This window comes from Pelobates fuscus, chromosome 6 (genome assembly GCF_036172605.1).
Source record: "Pelobates fuscus isolate aPelFus1 chromosome 6, aPelFus1.pri, whole genome shotgun sequence".
NCBI lineage: Eukaryota > Metazoa > Chordata > Amphibia > Anura > Pelobatidae > Pelobates > Pelobates fuscus.
The window spans coordinates 266,063,302-266,080,609 of NC_086322.1; the positions used below are offsets into that span (position 1 = coordinate 266,063,302).

The 17,308-nt window shown below is 45.2% G+C and overlaps 1 protein-coding gene across 1 annotated transcript; it reads left to right on the forward strand.

Annotated features, from left to right (window-relative positions):
* LOC134566157 (E3 ubiquitin-protein ligase TRIM39-like) lies at positions 1-13,397 on the forward strand. Its single transcript, XM_063425861.1, has 3 exons — positions 1-122; positions 10,609-10,715; positions 12,033-13,397. The coding sequence occupies exons 1-3, from the start codon at positions 98-100 to the stop codon at positions 13,068-13,070; spliced, it is 1,170 nt and encodes a 389-aa protein (XP_063281931.1). The 5' UTR covers positions 1-97; the 3' UTR covers positions 13,071-13,397.
* Positions 13,398-17,308: the final 3,911 nt, after the last annotated feature.

Genomic DNA, 17,308 nt, shown 5'->3' on the forward strand with positions numbered 1-17,308 from the left:
GAAACTTGTGAATTGTTGAGTGACAGCTCTGTGAAACTAGAAATTTTCTGTCAATTCTCGAGTTTCTCTGGGTTGTGCAACATATTAAGAATCTGCCATGGACTGTCAGGACCCGTTTCCAGGTGAGTTATTTTAAAGTTTAATAGCGTGGATTTGGGCTGTAAAGGATTTCAATCTATATGTGCCTGTTGGGTTTATTCACTAAACGCAGTATTGCAGAAAATCGTATTCTGAATGGCAATATATTTAGATTAGAATTCTTGAACTGGAAAAATTCTTCCACTCAGCTATTGTCACAGCATGGCTATTTTATCCTCGATTTGTATCCCAGTACTGAAAATGTCCTTCTTCACGCAAAACATTGCAGATGCTGAATATATTCTAAATCGTACCCATTTCACCAAATTCCTCAGAGAACACACCACTCTTCATTTCCATATATTTTTTTTCAAATTTAAATGTTTTAATTCTCCATTTAGTTTTTTACCATATGCCAACTTTAGCTTTGCTACTATACATTTTATTTTGTGTTTTTTTTTGTTTTTTGTTTTTAATGTATGTATTGGCTGGTGAGCAGGGCCTAACGATATATACCCACCTACCTCAAATCCTTATAGATTGTAAGCTCATTCGAGCATTCACCTGTAAATGTCCCCTTTTGATAATTGATAAGCGCTGCAGAACATGTTGTCGCTAATTAAATGGCAAAAATAATAATTTGTTAGTTCATTCATTTCATTAATGAAGAGCAGGCAATGGATGGACCCCTATTATTATTATTATTATTATTATTATTATGCCATTTATATAGGGCCAACAGATTCCGTAGCGCTTTACAATATTAATAGTTACTATAAATAGGACAAGTACAAGAAAACTTACAGGATCGATAGGTTGAAGAGGGCCCTGCTCAAACGAGCTTACACTCTATACAAGCAAATATACAAGCATTATGTACTATTACCATGGATATGGCATGTGTAACCTATTAATAGAAGTATTCCTAACACTATAGTGCCCTAGTAATAGTCCCTGCGCTGCCAGGGTTAAAAAATGTGATTTATTCACCCTTAAGCCCTTACCGTGCCTGTCTCCTCCTTGTAGCTCGGCCTCTTTGGCTGAGATCATCAATGTTCATGATCTCTGCCAATCTAATGCTTTTCCATAGGAAAGCTTTGGAAGGCTGGTACACATGTGCGGCAAAATGCAGCACTGTGTCAATCAGATGGTGTCCTTAGGCTTAGACCATCTGACTGAAATAGCAGAGTTTAACTCTGCTAGTTTAGGGAAGCACATCTGGTCACTGTCATATTGATGGCCACTGGAGGCTGGTTAACCCTGCAATGTCAACATTACTGATCCTGCAGAATGGCAGTGTTTTCAACTACAAGGTAAAGGGGAAAAGGGGCGCATGGCACCCAGACCACTTCATTAAAATGAAGTGGTCTGTGTGCCTATTGAAGCCCATGGAATAAGCAAAGCTAGGTGGAATGGGCCTTGACAGAGCTAGGAGGCAGGCCTATGGAGGAGTGTCACTTGATTGGTCAATTGGTAAAAGGGGAGTGGCTTAGTCATATAAATATTCACCATTTTAAAACTGGGTTCCATTTTAATTTGAAATCTTTACCTGTTGTTAGCTGTTGCTGGCTTCTGGTTGGGATTTCTTCTTCTTTGTTTTTCAGATGGATTCCGTGGCTGAGAGTGATATGGCAGCGATCCTCGAGGGCGTGAAGGCGGCAATCCGGCAGCATGGCACAGCTTGGATGGAGCAGCAGCTGGGGGCAGCACTGAGCATGGCGGGTCCGTCGGCGGCGCCGGCGCGGAGGACTTCGCGCCGGACCAGGCCTCCACAACGCTTGAGCCCTGATGCCGGTGCTGGCGCGGTTAGAAGTCGCAGCCCGTCAGCAGGCAGGACAGGGACCGGCAACAGGAGAAGTGGCGGCCGGGCTAGGATCCGAGGAGGTAGCGGCCCGGAGGCGACCGAGCACCAAGGTCGGCAAGCAGCATCTGAGGTGTGCGGTCAGGACAAGATGGCGCCGAGGAACGCAGAGGCAGCGGGCTCGTTACCAGCAGCGGGCCCCGTTGGGAGCAGGGAGCAGCCCGCAGGACAGAGTAATCGCGGTGAGTCGCCCCCTGGGTCAGTTAGGGCAAAAAGGGGTAAAAAACAGGGGTTGTCAAAGGAGGCCCTCTTAACCCGTTCAGGTTCAGCAGATGATGGGGCAGCCAGTAAGGGCTTGGACAGCAGGGGACAGTCAGCACCTGCCACCCATTCCAGGGCGGGTAGGGCGGCACCCAGAGCACGCAGCGGGTTGCAGCAAGCGAGGGCTAGGCCGCAAGCACCCCTTCCATCAGCGCAGCGGCCGCAGGTGACAGGCAATAGGACTACTCATAGGGCGCTGGTGACGGGTGGCGGGGTCACAGCAGGCAGTGGCATGGCCCCCTCCAGAACTGGCACAGAGATGGGGCGCTGTAGGCTGACAGATCAGCGGGCGGGCAGGGAAGGCCGCGCTCAGGATAGGTCGGACAGCCCCGTTAGTTGGCGCAGAGACAGGGGGGGTGATAGGGGATCTCGTCATCGCTCCAGGAGTAACCGGCGGAGCAGACAGCGCAGCAGCAGCGGGGAGTCTTTGGTTGGGCGTTACCGCGGCTCACCCGTTCGGGGTCCAATCTCGCGGGAGAGTGCATCCAGGTCAGCGAGCGGGGGCTCTCCTGACAGGCGGGACAGAAGTTCGTCCGGGGATAGGTGTGGCAGAAAGGGCCGGCAGGTCATTGGAAGTCGGTTCAGCGGGCCGCAGGAGGCCTAGGGACGGCGGAGAATTCGCAGCAGCATCGCCAGGCCCATCGCATGGCGGAGTTCGGGATGCAGCCCCAGGATCAGCAACACCACGGGGTTTGGTCGGTGAGTTGCACAGTACACCACACTCTGGAGATTTATTAGAGGGCTTAAAATCGTTCCTTACATCTTGGAGTTCAGGGCTGGATAAGGGGGCTTCTTTTAGCAGGGCTTGGTTGCCAGGATCGTCGGGTTTGGGGTCTGGGGTGATTCCGGTCTCCGAGCGGGCGGGGAGCGGGGCAGGTGAGTTGGCAGCAGCGTCAGCGGGGTCAGTAGCCACAGAAGTGGCTGCGGAGAGGGACACGCTAGTGGGGGAGATTCCGGATGCAGCACGGCAGAATGTACATGTGTCGTTTGCGGGTCCGCTGGGGTGTCACCTTAAGGTGGAAGTTAAAGAAAGGTTGTGGAAGGGTGAATTTGTGGAGATCTTCTCCCTTCTCCCTTTAGATGAGTACCTAGCTTTGAAGGAAGAGGACAAAAAGGACGCTAAAAAAGAGGAGGAGGAAAAGCGGCGTAAGTATAGGAAAATCCCGAAAACTTTCGGGAATTGGCTACGAGCATTTTGCATACTGGCGAGTGTGCTGGGGGAAAAGGCCCCTGAAAAATGTTCACAACTGTTTTGTTACTTAGATGGGGTGTGGGAGTCTTACCGCACTTATGGGGGGCTAGCCTGGTGGCGGTACGACGAGCAGTTTCGCCAGCGGCTATCAGCTAATCCAGGGATGAGGTGGGATCAGATGGACCTACCGTTATGGATGAAGCTGATGATGTCCCAGAAGGCGGCTCCCTTTCAGGGGGGGGCTGGCGTCGGTGCCTCTTCCACCGCGTCGGCTGCGCAAAGGAAGGGATTTTGCTGGCTCTATAACGAGGGCCAATGTAAGTGGGGTGCCTCATGCCGCTTTAAGCATGAATGCTCCGGATGCGGAGGGGGGCACGGTTACAACCGGTGTTTCAAGCGGGGTAAGTCCACAGGACCTAGCTCGGCCGGAGGTGCTTCAGCACCATCCGCTGCCGCTGGGTCGGTCACCGGTGAAGGTAGACGCGATGCTCCCGTGGCTAAACAGCTACGGTAAACGAGAGGATGCCTGTTTGTTGTTTGAGGGATTTACGAAGGGTTTTATCATTCCCTTCCGGGAGCGGGTTGTGGCACCTCGTTTCCGTAATCTGCGCTCCGTTGGCGAACATCATGACGTAGTGTGTGAGAAATTGCTTCATGAGGTTCGCCTGGGCCGGATGGCGGGACCGTATAAAGAGCCTCCGCTGCCCGATCTCAGGGTTTCCCCGCTAGGCTTAGTGCCAAAGAAGGAGGCGGGAAAATTTCGCCTCATCCACCACTTGTCATACCCGAAAGGGTCATCGGTCAATGATGACATTGACGGGGCTCTCTGTTCTGTTTCCTACGCATCATTCGACCAGGCGGTCGAGCTGGTAAGGGAGGCAGGACGCGGAGCGTTGTTGGCTAAGGCGGACATAGAAGCGGCTTTCCGCCTTTTGCCCATTCACCCAATGTGTCACCACTTATTGGGTTGTTTTATTGATGATAGCTATTTTGTGGATCTGTGTTTACCCATGGGATGCTCCATTTCATGTGCGTACTTTGAGAAATTTAGTACGTTCGTGGAATGGGTAGTGAGGAAGGAGGCGGGCACCAAGTTTGTGGTCCATTATTTGGATGACTTCTTGTGTGTGGGGCCGGCCGGCTCTGACGCTTGCCGTTTCAGGTTGCGGTGTCTTGAATGGGTTAGCCAGGTTTTTGGGATACCTCTGGCTCGCGACAAGACCGTGGGGCCCGTTACTTGCCTTAGTTTCCTAGGACTTGAAATTGACACGGTCGCCGGGGAATGTAGGTTGCCAGCGGATAAGTTGGAGTCCCTGCGCGACGCTATTTCAGAGTTGCGGGGGGCAAGGAAGGCGACACTGCGGGCTATACAATCGTTGTTGGGACGGTTGAATTTCGCTTGTCGCATTATTCCGGTGGGTAGGGTATTTAACCAGTTCCTAGCCAAAGTCACGGCGGGAGTGCGGTCACCTCATCATTTTATTAGAGTCACCGCTCCGATCAAGGAGGACTTGGGGGTGTGGGAGACCTTCCTGAAGGATTTTAATGGGAAGGTCTTTTTCAGGGAAAAGTGTATTGAGTCGCCCGAGTTGGAATTCTTTACCGATGCATCTGGGAGTGTAGGTTTCGGGGCCTACTTCGCTGGTCAGTGGTGTGCGGAAAGATGGCCCGAAAGGTGGGCAGTCAGCCCGCTGATTCGGAACTTGGCTTTTCTCGAGCTGTTCCCATTGGTGGTGGCACTCTCCTTGTGGGGCCAGGTTTTACGCAATAGGAGAGTGGTTTTCTTTACTGACAACATGGCTGTTGTGGAGGCTGTGAACAATCTGTCAGCGTCATCGGTCCCAGTGGTCCGCTTGCTTCGTCGGTTTGTTTTGTACTGCATGCAGTTGAACATTGTTTTTCGTGCACGTCATGTCCCAGGTTTCTTAAACGTAATTGCTGAAGCTCTTTCTCGCTTTCAGTGGGAAAAATTTTGGGCGGAGGCTCCGAACGCGCAAAGGGAGGGTCTGCCATGTCCGGATCTGATGTGGCGGCTCGGGACATCTTGCTTGGAAGACTGATCAGGGATTCGTTGGCTCCGGGCACGTGGGCAGCGTATAGTAAAGTGTGGGAAAGGTGGGACGAAGCAGTAGGCTGTACAGGGGACATGGTATCGGCAAAGGTACGTCTCGAGACTTTATTATGGTTGCTCTGCCGGCTGTTCGCAGGGGGTGCTTCCCCGGCAGTGGTTAGCCGGAACTTGGCAGCACTGGCGTTCCTCTTCAAGCTCCGTGGGTGGGAGGATTTGACAAAGTCGTTTATTGTGCGGCAGGCAGTTAAGGGTTATCGCAGGGGGAAGTCTGTCCCTGACAGTAGGAGGCCGGTGTCTTTCATGGTGCTTCTGCAGCTACTGGGGGTCTTGCCAAGTTTGTGTTTCTCGCTGTTTGAGGTCTTGCTATTTAAGGTGGCTTTTGTATGGGCCTTTTTTGGGGCATTTCGGGTGAGTGAGATTGTAAGTGGGAGCAAGGTTAGGCAAGGGGGTCTTCAGTTCGAGGACGTGGACTTGAGGGTAGCAGAAGTAGCTGTTCAGCTAAGGCGCTCGAAGACTGATGTCTTTGGGAGAGGTCGGACGATTAAGTTGTCTGCTATACCTCAGGTGGAGGCTTGCCCGGTGGGCTGTGCTCAGCGATATGTGGAAGTCCGCCCAGAGGGGCGGGGTTCATTTTTTCGCCATGCTGACGGCTCGGCGTTGTCGAGGTTCCAATTCACCAGGGTCTTTAAGTTGGGTTTGGAGAGCTTGGGCATGGATCCCTCGCAATTTGGCACCCACTCGTTCAGGATCGGGGCTGCCACAGAGGCGGCGAGATTAGGCTTGGGGGACGAGTTGGTTAAGAAAATTGGGAGATGGGAATCGCTTAGGTTCCGTTCATATGTACGACCTGACCTGTTATTATAAATCAAGTTGATGTTTTGGCGGTACAATTCAGGTTGGCCGTGGTTATAAGTTGTTTCTTTTCAGGTGGAGTCGTATGGATAGTAGGCCACTCATATGTCTACTGGGCTGAATGGAGGGCTGCAGTTCGGAGACAGGGCACGCAGCTCGGCTTTCCGTTGAATGTATTACGTGTGTTGTGGTTTGGTTTTCGTGGTTATGGTTGGAGAGACACGTGTTTGGATTTATTCCGGAGGATAGGGCAAGGGGAAGTCCCCGAGTTCATAGTGTTCCACACAGGGGGGAATGATTTTGGGTTGGTCCCGCAAAGGGAATTAGTTCGTGGGATTAAAAGGGACTTGGATAAGTTGAGGTCTTTGATCCCCGGGGTTGTTATTGTTTGGTCGGAAACGGTACCGCGTTTCCATTGGCGTCATGCGAGGGATTTCGCAGCGATGGCAAGATATAGACGGAAGTTCAATAAGTTGTTGGCAATTTTTATTAAGAGATCTGGGGGGGTAGTAGTGCGGCACAGGGAGCTGGAGGATATGTTACCGGGATACTTCCGGCGTGATGGGGTTCATTTGTCTGAGGTGGGTTTGGATTTTCTTAATTCGGGCTTTCAAGATGGTTTGAGGCAGGCTTTGTTTATTCGGGGTGGGGGCGCCCAGGAGGCTTGAGGGGTCAAGCTCTGTGCTGTGGCGGGGGATGGTTTAGTTTAATTGGGGGTAGGTCGGTTTTTGGTAAGTGGGATAGGTCAAGAGGAATACTTACCTTTAGATTTGGTGGTAGGTTCGAGCTCGGCGGTAGCTACGAACCTGGGGGTGTAGGGGTGTCTCGGTATGCCCCTACACTGGAAATGGATGCCCTTGGTGGCTGGGACAACGGTGTAGGGGTGTCTTGGTATGCCCCTACAGTGGAAAGGGATGCCCTTGGTGGCTATGTTATGGTGTAGGGGTGTCTTGGTATGCCCCTACTGTGAAATGGGATGCCCTTGGTGGCTATGATAATGGTGTAGGGGTGTCTTGGTATGCCCCTACAATTGGAAATGGTTGCCCTGGGTGGCTGTGTTAATTGTTTATGTTATTTATGATATGTTACATTGTTATATGGTATTATGTAAATATGTTTGAGGTCATTGTCTGGGTATTTAGTTATGTTAATTGGGGGAATGTCTTTTCAAATGTTGGTGACAATGACCTCTTAAATTTTATATCTTATTTTATATATATTTATGTGATTAATAAAGCCGTGGAATATTTTTGCCAAATAATCCTTGTGTCTGTGTTTATTGGAGGTTAATTGGTTATAACTGGAATAGGCCAAAGAGACGACAATGCGCATGTCATGAAGCCCATGGAATAAGCAAAGCTAGGTGGAATGGGCCTTGACAGAGCTAAGAGGCAGGCCTATGGAGGAGTGTCACTTGATTGGTCAATTGGTAAAAGGGGAGTGGCTTAGTCATATAAATATTCGCCATTTTAAAACTGGGTTCCATTTTAATTTGAAATCTTTACCTGTTGTTAGCTGTCCCGCCCACCCTCCCTAATTTAATGGGTTAATGGTTAAGATTTATGTCTCTTCCGTTTTGTCACGGCGGCGGGGGATGGTTTAGTTTAATTGGGGGTAGGTTGGTTTTTGGTAAGTGGGATAGGTCAAGAGGAATACTTACCTTTAGATTTGGTGGTAGGTTCGAGCTCGGCGGTAGCTACGAACCTGGGGGTGTAGGGGTGTCTCGGTATGCCCCTACACTGGAAATGGATGCCCTTGGTGGCTGGGACAACGGTGTAGGGGTGTCTTGGTATGCCCCTACAGTGGAAAGGGATGCCCTTGGTGGCTATGTTATGGTGTAGGGGTGTCTTGGTATGCCCCTACTGTGAAATGGGATGCCCTTGGTGGCTATGATAATGGTGTAGGGGTGTCTTGGTATGCCCCTACAATTGGAAATGGTTGCCCTGGGTGGCTGTGTTAATTGTTTATGTTATTTATGATATGTTACATTGTTATATGGTATTATGTAAATATGTTTGAGGTCATTGTCTGGGTATTTAGTTATGTTAATTGGGGGAATGTCTTTTCAAATGTTGGTGACAATGACCTCTTAAATTTTATATCTTATTTTATATATATTTATGTGATTAATAAAGCCGTGGAATATTTTTGCCAAATAATCCTTGTGTCTGTGTTTATTGGAGGTTAATTGGTTATAACTGGAATAGGCCAAAGAGACGACAATGCGCATGTCAAGTGTTCCTTTAAGCTCTGCAATATAAGTGATATTTATAGGATACCACAGACAGACTAGAGGTACCCAAAGCTTTTTAAACAGATAACTTATGGGATCAAGTCCTGCCTGGAGTGTTATTTCATGCAATACATTTTGTTAGTAAAATTAGACTGGAAGAATGCTTGTTCCTCTATGATGGTGAAAACCTTTGAATTATTAAAAACGATATAGTTACGTGTCCTTAAATGACTCCAGAAGCATTGGTTGGCATCGGGGGATGAAATATGGTATCATGAAATATGGCATATGGGGTCGTAGAATAAAATATCACATTTGAGATCTTTACTCTGTACCTTGATCCTTATGGTTTACCAATTTACAGGGAGTGCAGAATTGTTAGGCAAGTTGTATTTTTGAGGATTAATTTTATTATTGAACAACAACCATGTTCTCAATGAACCCAAAAAACTCATTAATATCAAAGCTGAATATTTTTGGAAGTAGTTTTTAGTTTGTTTTTAGTTATAGCTATTTTAGGGGGATATCTGTGTGTGCAGGTGAATATTACTGTGCATAATTATTAGGCAACTTAACAAAAAACAAATATATACCCATTTCAATTATTTATTTTTACCAGTGAAACCAATATAACATCTCAACATTCACAAATATACATTTCTGACATTCAAAAACAAAACAAAAACAAATCAGTGACCAATATAGCCACCTTTCTTTGCAAGGACACTCAAAAGCCTGCCATCCATGGATTCTGTCAGTGTTTTGATCTGTTCACCATCAACATTGCGTGCAGAAGCAACCACAGCCTCCCAGACACTGTTCAGAGAGGTGTACTGTTTTCCCTCCTTGTAAATCTCACATTTGATGATGGACCACAGGTTCTCAATGGGGTTCAGATCAGGTGAACAAGGAGGCCATGTCATTAGATTTTCTTTTATACCCTTTCTTGCCAGCCACGCTGTGGAGTACTTGGACGCGTGTGATGGAGCATTGTCCTGCATGAAAATCATGTTTTTCTTGAAGGATGCAGACTTCTTCCTGTACCACTGCTTGAAGAAGGTGTCTTCCAGAAACTGGCAGTAGGACTGGGAGTTGAGCTTGACTCCATCCTCAACCCGAAAAGGCCCCACAAGCTCATCTTTGATGATACCAGCCCAAACCAGTACTCCACCTCCACCTTGCTGGCGTCTGAGTCGGACTGGAGCTCTCTGCCCTTTACCAATGCAGCCACGGGCCCATCCATCTGGCCCATCAAGACTCACTCTCATTTCATCAGTCCATAAAACCTTAGAAAAATCAGTCTTGAGATATTTCTTGGCCCAGTCTTGACGTTTCAGCTTGTGTGTCTTGTTCAGTGGTGGTCGTCTTTCAGCCTTTCTTACCTTGGCCATGTCTCTGAGTATTGCACACCTTGTGCTTTTGGGCACTCCAGTGATGTTGCAGCTCTGAAATATGGCCAAACTGGTGGCAAGTGGCATCTTGGCAGCTGCACGCTTGACTTTTCTCAGTTCATGGGCAGTTATTTTGCGCCTTGGTTTTTCCACACGCTTCTTGCGACCCTGTTGACTATTTTGAATGAAACGCTTGATTGTTCGATGATCACGCTTCAGAAGCTTTGCCATTTTAAGAGTGCTGCATCCCTCTGCAAGATATCTCACTATTTTTGACTTTTCTGAGCCTGTCAAGTCCTTCTTTTGACCCATTTTGCCAAAGGAAAGGAAGTTGCCTAATAATTATGCACACCTGATATAGGGTGTTGATGTCATTAGACCACACCCCTTCTCATTACAGAGATGCACATCACCTAATATGCTTAATTGGTAGTAGGCTTTCGAGCCTATACAGCTTGGAGTAAGACAACATGCATAAAGAGGATGATGTGGTCAAAATACTAATTTGCCTAATAATTCTGCACTCCCTGTATTGTGAAATAACTGTGTATTACTGGCAGCCCTCTCTCGTACAACTTGTACCACATTGCCTCAATAAATAGTTATGCTAAAATGGAAGAAAAGAAAACAAATTCAATGCAATAACTAAATTTGTCTTCATGTATGCAGATTCAGTGGTGGGAAATAATGACCCAATGTCAGAGGTAGGTCAAGAGGACAACCCTATGGCTTTGCCATCAAGTACCCAAGACATAATCCCCAACCAGAATGAGAAGGTAAATACAATTCTATGCATGCCACATCTGTTATTTAAAGGGGAACTGTAGCCTTTTAATTTTTTTTATATATGAACTTATTCTTTATGTGGAGCATTTACTAAAGGGTTAAAGGGTTACTTCAAGCACCGTGTATTTGAGATTTGGTCTGTGGAGTCTGCCCATGCAGAGTTGTGCTTTGAAATGCTGCACTTGCCGAGATTAACCCTCTGTTACTGGAGGTGTAACTCCACCGCCATTAGCATCATTGGTGTATCTTTAGTCAGCCCAGAACAAGTGTGCCCCCCATGTCCCTCCTCACCTAATGTCGTGGGTGAAGGAGGGGTAAGATTAATTATGTACACTTAATTCTGAAGCGATCTCTAATAAAAGCCTATGGGGGTCAATATTACCTCAACCAGTCATGAGCAGTGTATTGGGGCTCAAAATATAATAACTTGGGGATACCTATTGTCTCCTCTAACTCTCACCCATTGGTGGCAACTGGGGGATATAATTATAATAAGCTATTGTCCCTCCAGCCTCCATTAAGCTTGCATGATGGGAACAACCCTTCCCCACTCTATGCAAACTCAATCAGAGTGCTCTGACTGGTTGGTTTGTAAAGGGTTGGGGCTGGCTGGGAAAATATGTCTCTACCGGGTTATTATATTTAGAGCCCCATCCGCTGTCAATGGGTGGAGGCTAAGAAGGACAATAGTTCCCAACCTCCTTCCCGGGTTATTATATTGAGAGCACCCCCAAGTCTCCAATGGGTGGCGGCTGGGGGGGAAAATAGGCCTTTTTATTATACTTAGAGCCCCCAATCCGCCACCAATGGGTGGGAGCTAGGGGGATAATATTCTCTCTGGATTATTTCATTTTGAGCCTCACCTGCCTTTCATTTTATTTAATAACTCCCACCTGCTGACTACAGGTGGGATCATGGGTGGTGTCTCCTCCTGCTTCATTATTTAATTAATTGCTTCTGTGCCAAGTCCCCCCTTTATTCTTCTTCTCATCTAGTCTCATTAATCTTGTCTTGTTCATATTTTGTGTCAAATACCCGTTTTCAGTTGTGACATATTCCCATACTATAATTCTAAATTGTCTGATCTATTTACGATAAAAAAACTTGCCAAATATGCAATAAATGATGATGAGTTTGGTAGACAGAAAGATCAAAAAAGTTGCATTGTTATAGAATTGTTCTTCGGTTGATTTCTTAAAATTTAACACCGTCTGATAATTTCAAATGCTTTGGGAAATAACTAGCATATTTCTATTGTCAAATGTGGTGATAATACATATTCTGATCACATTTTTCTCACCATATAGAAAGGTCCAGTACAAGTCTGTATCCGGGAATGTATTGATGACAAAGATGACAAGTCAAATGCAATACATCAGCTTCTGCAATTAAAGAAGTCAATGGTTGAACTCTTAGATGCATATCACGAAAAAATTAGTACAATGCAAATTGCGGCTTTCCAAAATAGAGAGAGACTTGCTCAATCATTTCAAGACCTAAATCAATACTTGTTAAGGGAAGAGGAAACTGAACAGGCCACGGGAAAGGACAAAGAAATTAAAGTTGTACAAAATTTGGATGAGAGAGTTTTGGATTTGGTACGTATGGCAACCTCCGTAGAAGATATGCTGCGGAAACTGGAACAAAAGAAGCCAAGAAGAAGATGGATGACTTCTGCAATAGAGCAAATAAAAATTGCCAAAGATCAGTTAAGGGAATTTAGTAGATCTGCAGAGAATCTGGAGGGACGGATGTCTGCTCTTCAGCTCCGGGAGTGGAGAGGCCTGAGACATTTTGTTAAACCAATCCCAGAAACTTTGTACTTTGATCCACAGAGTGCCCATCCTAATCTGGTCCTGTCCCCAGATCTCAAACAGGTGAAGGTTGGGTTCTTTCCTCGTGAAATAAAATATGAGAAACACTGTTTTATGCCAGGCATGTACATACTAGGAATGCCTGGATTCCACTCTGGTAAACACTACTGGGAAGTTGACGTTGGACAGAAGACTAACTGGATCATTGGTGTTGCGAAGGAGTCAGTGAAACGCAAAGAAAACCAAGATCTGAGTCCAACAAATGGATACTGGGTTCTACGTAAAGCGCAAGACCACGTGTTCTATTGCCTTGAAGCTTCCCATCTATGTCTGAAAATGAAGGCCTGTCCCATGAGGATAGGCATCTATCTGGACTTTTCAAGTAGTCACCTAAGTTTTTATAATGTAGATCTTGCATGTCAGATTTTTGGGCTCTCTGATCTCCCCATTGAGGAGGCACTTTTTCCCTTTTTCTGTCCAGGGATTCCTTTGCTGATGGAAGATTTTCCTCCACTATCTCTCATTAATTAAAGGGTTACTCCAACCACCATGACTACTTAATTGATTTAAATAATAACATAATAATAATAATAATAATGTATGTGCAGGGTTTAAGCTTGAGATATTTTCACTTGTGTGCTGGAGGCTAGTTGCACCCCCAAAACACGTTGCATTGGCAGCCCAGAACTCTCCTCTCCCTCTTTAACTGTGGGTGTTGGGTGTCCCCTACCACCTCGCTCCGTCACACATTTGTCAATTAAAAAAACTAAATGCTCCCTGTCAGTGTGCTTGTCATGTATACAGAATACTCTGTGTGATGTGGATACTAGTCTATAGTGGACTTGTGTGATGCATTTAATGTGAAGAGTTTCATAGTCTGCCAGTCTAAAGTGTTTTAGGTGTGTGTGAGACGGACCGCATGGCATCCCGACTGGGTGCCTCTGCCAATCGCTGCTTCCTAGTCGCCTTGAGTACTATAAGCACCACACCAGACACCATAAGCACCGTAGCCCCTTAGCCACCGTAGCTTGGCTGGGATCTTGCCGTCTTCCACCCACCCTGGACCTAAGACAAGGATCCCGCTTCCAGTGGGTGAACCTCTCCTCCTCCAGAGAGTAGAGCAGGTATAGCTGTGTAGCTCTTACAAGAGCTAGTGATTTATAGCCAGTATTGTAATCCGAAGCAGGTATAGCTGGTATAGCTGTTCCCTACAATCACGAGATGAGGCTGCATGTTGAGGGTGAAGTGAACTGATTTTAATGGGACCACACTTGGCCTTTTATGACAGTCCCCATGCAAAGGGCACTACCCCCTGGACCTGAGAGTAAACCACAGTAGAAACAAATACACAATCACATTGGCTCTCAGATCCAGGACACTCCCATACATAATAGATTAATCCCTCCTCTGTACCTGGGAGATAATTGAGTCAAGTACTGTATTACCAAAAAAGCACGCTAAACTGATCTGTAAAAATAGAATGACAAAGAATAGTGCAGACCATCTAAACCAAATCAAAATATGTATAGGGGGATGTGGGGAAAAACTCACATTTACCAGAGCCCTATCACCCCTGGCTCTGGGTTTGAAATGCTCCACTTGAGAGGGAAGATTCCCACACTGATAGAACTTCAAGTGGTATGTTCAATGGTATGTACCTCCAATTGAATAGTATCAAAGACAATTTGTTAAAAAAACAACGGTTAAAAACTCTTACTTTGCAAATGGTGGGTTATGCTGGCATAGCTACCCACATAAAAGCATGTAAACAGCAAATACAAAGCCACTTCCTGGTTTCGTCCGTCCCGATCACGTGATCACTTCCGGGTCCGCCTCTCTCGTGACGTATGCATGACGCGTTTCGCCCGCCTCCACAGGCTTCCTCTGACAACGTCATGGACATCCAGCCCTTTCTTTTAAGTGTCTTACTCCTCCCCCTCTGTTATTTCATTGGTCCGGGGGCGTGGTTTCCTCGGAAAGGCTGGTTTTCTTCATCTAGTGAAATCTAACTCTAATGCCCCGCCAACCCATGCATATATATATATATATATGTTTTAATCAGTAAACCAATGTTTAAGGGCTAGTGTTCAACCTACTATTGCACATAATTACTAAACTAAACATACACAGTGTCATATATATGTTTGCCTTTGTATTAAGACTATATTAATCCCAGAAATATTACAAAATTACATCATAAAATACAGGATAAATTAAACATGCTGGCAGAGACTTCACTTAGAGATCTAAATGTAGACAGCTACATATTAATTATCAGAGATATTCCTCCATCATAATCAATGAACAAGCATTGCTGAATTGCAAAATTTAAAGGGATATTCACCTCCATACTATCACACGTTATTATTGCATATGACTTAGTGACCCAATGCAATATATGGGTCTATATTTATCCTAAAAGGATAATAGATCTAAAATCTAATCACTTCAGATCAATAAGATAAATCCTGCTGGGATACAAATAATAAAGAAAACAATCACATTCCATATTATATCATTTAAGGTAGAGGAGTGCTATAAGAATGACAATAGTGGATATGCTTGAACATAATACATCATGTTCAAAAATCTATTTCTAAAAGAAATATACTATGCACACATCTACCTATACTGTAAAAGGAGATTTTATATACAAATATTAACAACTTCTCTTCTAGAGAAAAAAGAGAAAAAATGTTAGGCATCATAATAAAAAGGCATAACCGGCTTAAAGATTCAATTATCAATTCATAGGAAATGGCAGATCTCAAAATCCCCATTTAGACCTCTAGGGAATAACGACTTTAACTTAAACACCCACCTCATCTCTTGTTTTGCCAATTTATTATCCAGATCCTCCCCCCTACAATTCCTATTAGCTCTTTCAATCCCAATAAACTGAAGTTTTGTGACATCTCCTTGATGCTTGTGTATAAAGTGTGAAGATAAAGTGTGCTCCTTGAAGCCCCTTTTGATGTTGCGTAAATGTTCCTCAATGGGGATATGTATCTGCCTAGTAGTTTTCCCCACATAATGCATATTACATGGACATGTAAGGACATAGACACAATTGATGGTGTGACAAGTTATTAACTGTTTGACTTGATATGTCTGTTTTGTGTTCCCCCCTCTTAATTCTTTTTTCACACATTTCGAGGCTCCTGTGGTCCTACAAACTAGACAGTATCCGCATTGAAAGAACCCTACGTCTTGATTTAGAAAAGTTTTAATCTGATTACCCTGTTTAAAACTACTTCTCGCGAGGTGATTTTTAATACTGGGTGTCCCTCTATATATAATCCTTGGCTTTTTAGGGACTATCTGATTTAAAAGAGGATCCTCCTGTAGAATAAACCAATATTTTTTATTTACAATATTCATCAATTCTTTACTTTTCCCTGAGTAGTCAAAAATAAGTGGGACCTCATTAGTCCTGTTCTCTCCACCTTTATTCTGCTTTTTATCATTCCTTAGAAGATCTTCCTTATTTATAGTGCTTGTTTCTTTATATGCTTTGTCCAATACTGCTTTTGGATAATTTTTGACTGTTAAGTCATTCATTAGTTTGTGTACCTGGGATTCATAAGAATCTGTATTGGTGCAGTTTCTCTGTCATGGGCATGAAGGGGTGCTGCCCAGAGACAGCACTATCCCTTTAAATGTAGGAACCAATTTAGCAAAGAATAAATGCAAAAGACACAATGAATAGTGCAAATAAAGAAATATATATTATAGTGAATCAAAGTACAAAAAGATAACAAAACAACATAATAAATATATACAAAGTCACAGAACAAAATGTATATAACAATATAGGATAAGCATGAATAGTGCTGGCAGTGAATACTTAAATAGTCCTTTGGTATGAAGGCAGGATTGTGCAGGCACCACTAGTAATAGGTAGGACACAGATCCAAAGATCACAAGGCAGATATACCAGGAAGCAAGACCAGAGGCAAAATAAATGAACCAGGCTGCAGGGTCAGGATCACTGGAAATAAAGCAGAGATCACGGAACCAGGACACAGGATCGGAGGGCACAGCAACAAAGGACCAGGAGGACACAGGATGAAGACCAGGAGAACACAGGAACAAAGAACAGTATGCAGGATCAAGGAGCCAGGAGGCAAGAGCCAGAATCACGGGAAACCAGGAACCAGGGAAACAGGAGACAAGAAACAATGATCTGGCCAGGAGTGAGTGGAGAACCCAAACTAAATAGGTGCTAAACAAGGACCAGGTGAAGTGCTAAATGAAAAGAAATGAGGAACAGTGCCAAACAGAAACAGTGGTGAGTATGAGTACTGCACGAGGGCAAATCAGCTAAGGAGTGGCGTGACATTCTCTTAATCCTCATCATTTGTCCTTTGGGGATGTTGTCCAACCAGGGACCATAGTGGCAGCTGTCATAAAAAATAAAGCTGTTAACGTCCACCTTCTTAAAGAAGGTTTCAGTGCAGATCTTACTATGAAAATACGCAGGTCCAAATAATTGACCTGGCTGTCACTATGGTCCATGGAAAGCCTAACACCCCAGGAGTTCGAATTCAAATACGACAAAAATGAAACGAGATCCTCCCTAGAGCCTCTCCAAATCCAAAACAAATCGTCGATGTAACGGCGATAGGTGACCAGATTCTGCACCCAGCTATGTTCACCATACACAAAGGACTCTTCCCAGTGGGCCATTAATAAATTCGCATAGCTGGGTGCGAATCTAGTCCCCATCGCCGTTCCGAGGGTCTGTAAATAAAATGAATCCATATGAT

What these genes read in the sequence shown, in the direction of transcription:
- LOC134566157 (XM_063425861.1), top strand. Translation starts at nt 98, where the DNA reads ATGGACTGTCAGGACCCGTTTCCAG. An exon ending in CTGTCAGGACCCGTTTCCAG is followed by an intron (nt 123 to 10,608) that starts GTGAGTTATTTT and finishes TCATGTATGCAG; the next exon opens with ATTCAGTGGTGGGAAATAAT. An exon ending in TCCCCAACCAGAATGAGAAG is followed by an intron (nt 10,716 to 12,032) that starts GTAAATACAATT and finishes CTCACCATATAG; the next exon opens with AAAGGTCCAGTACAAGTCTG.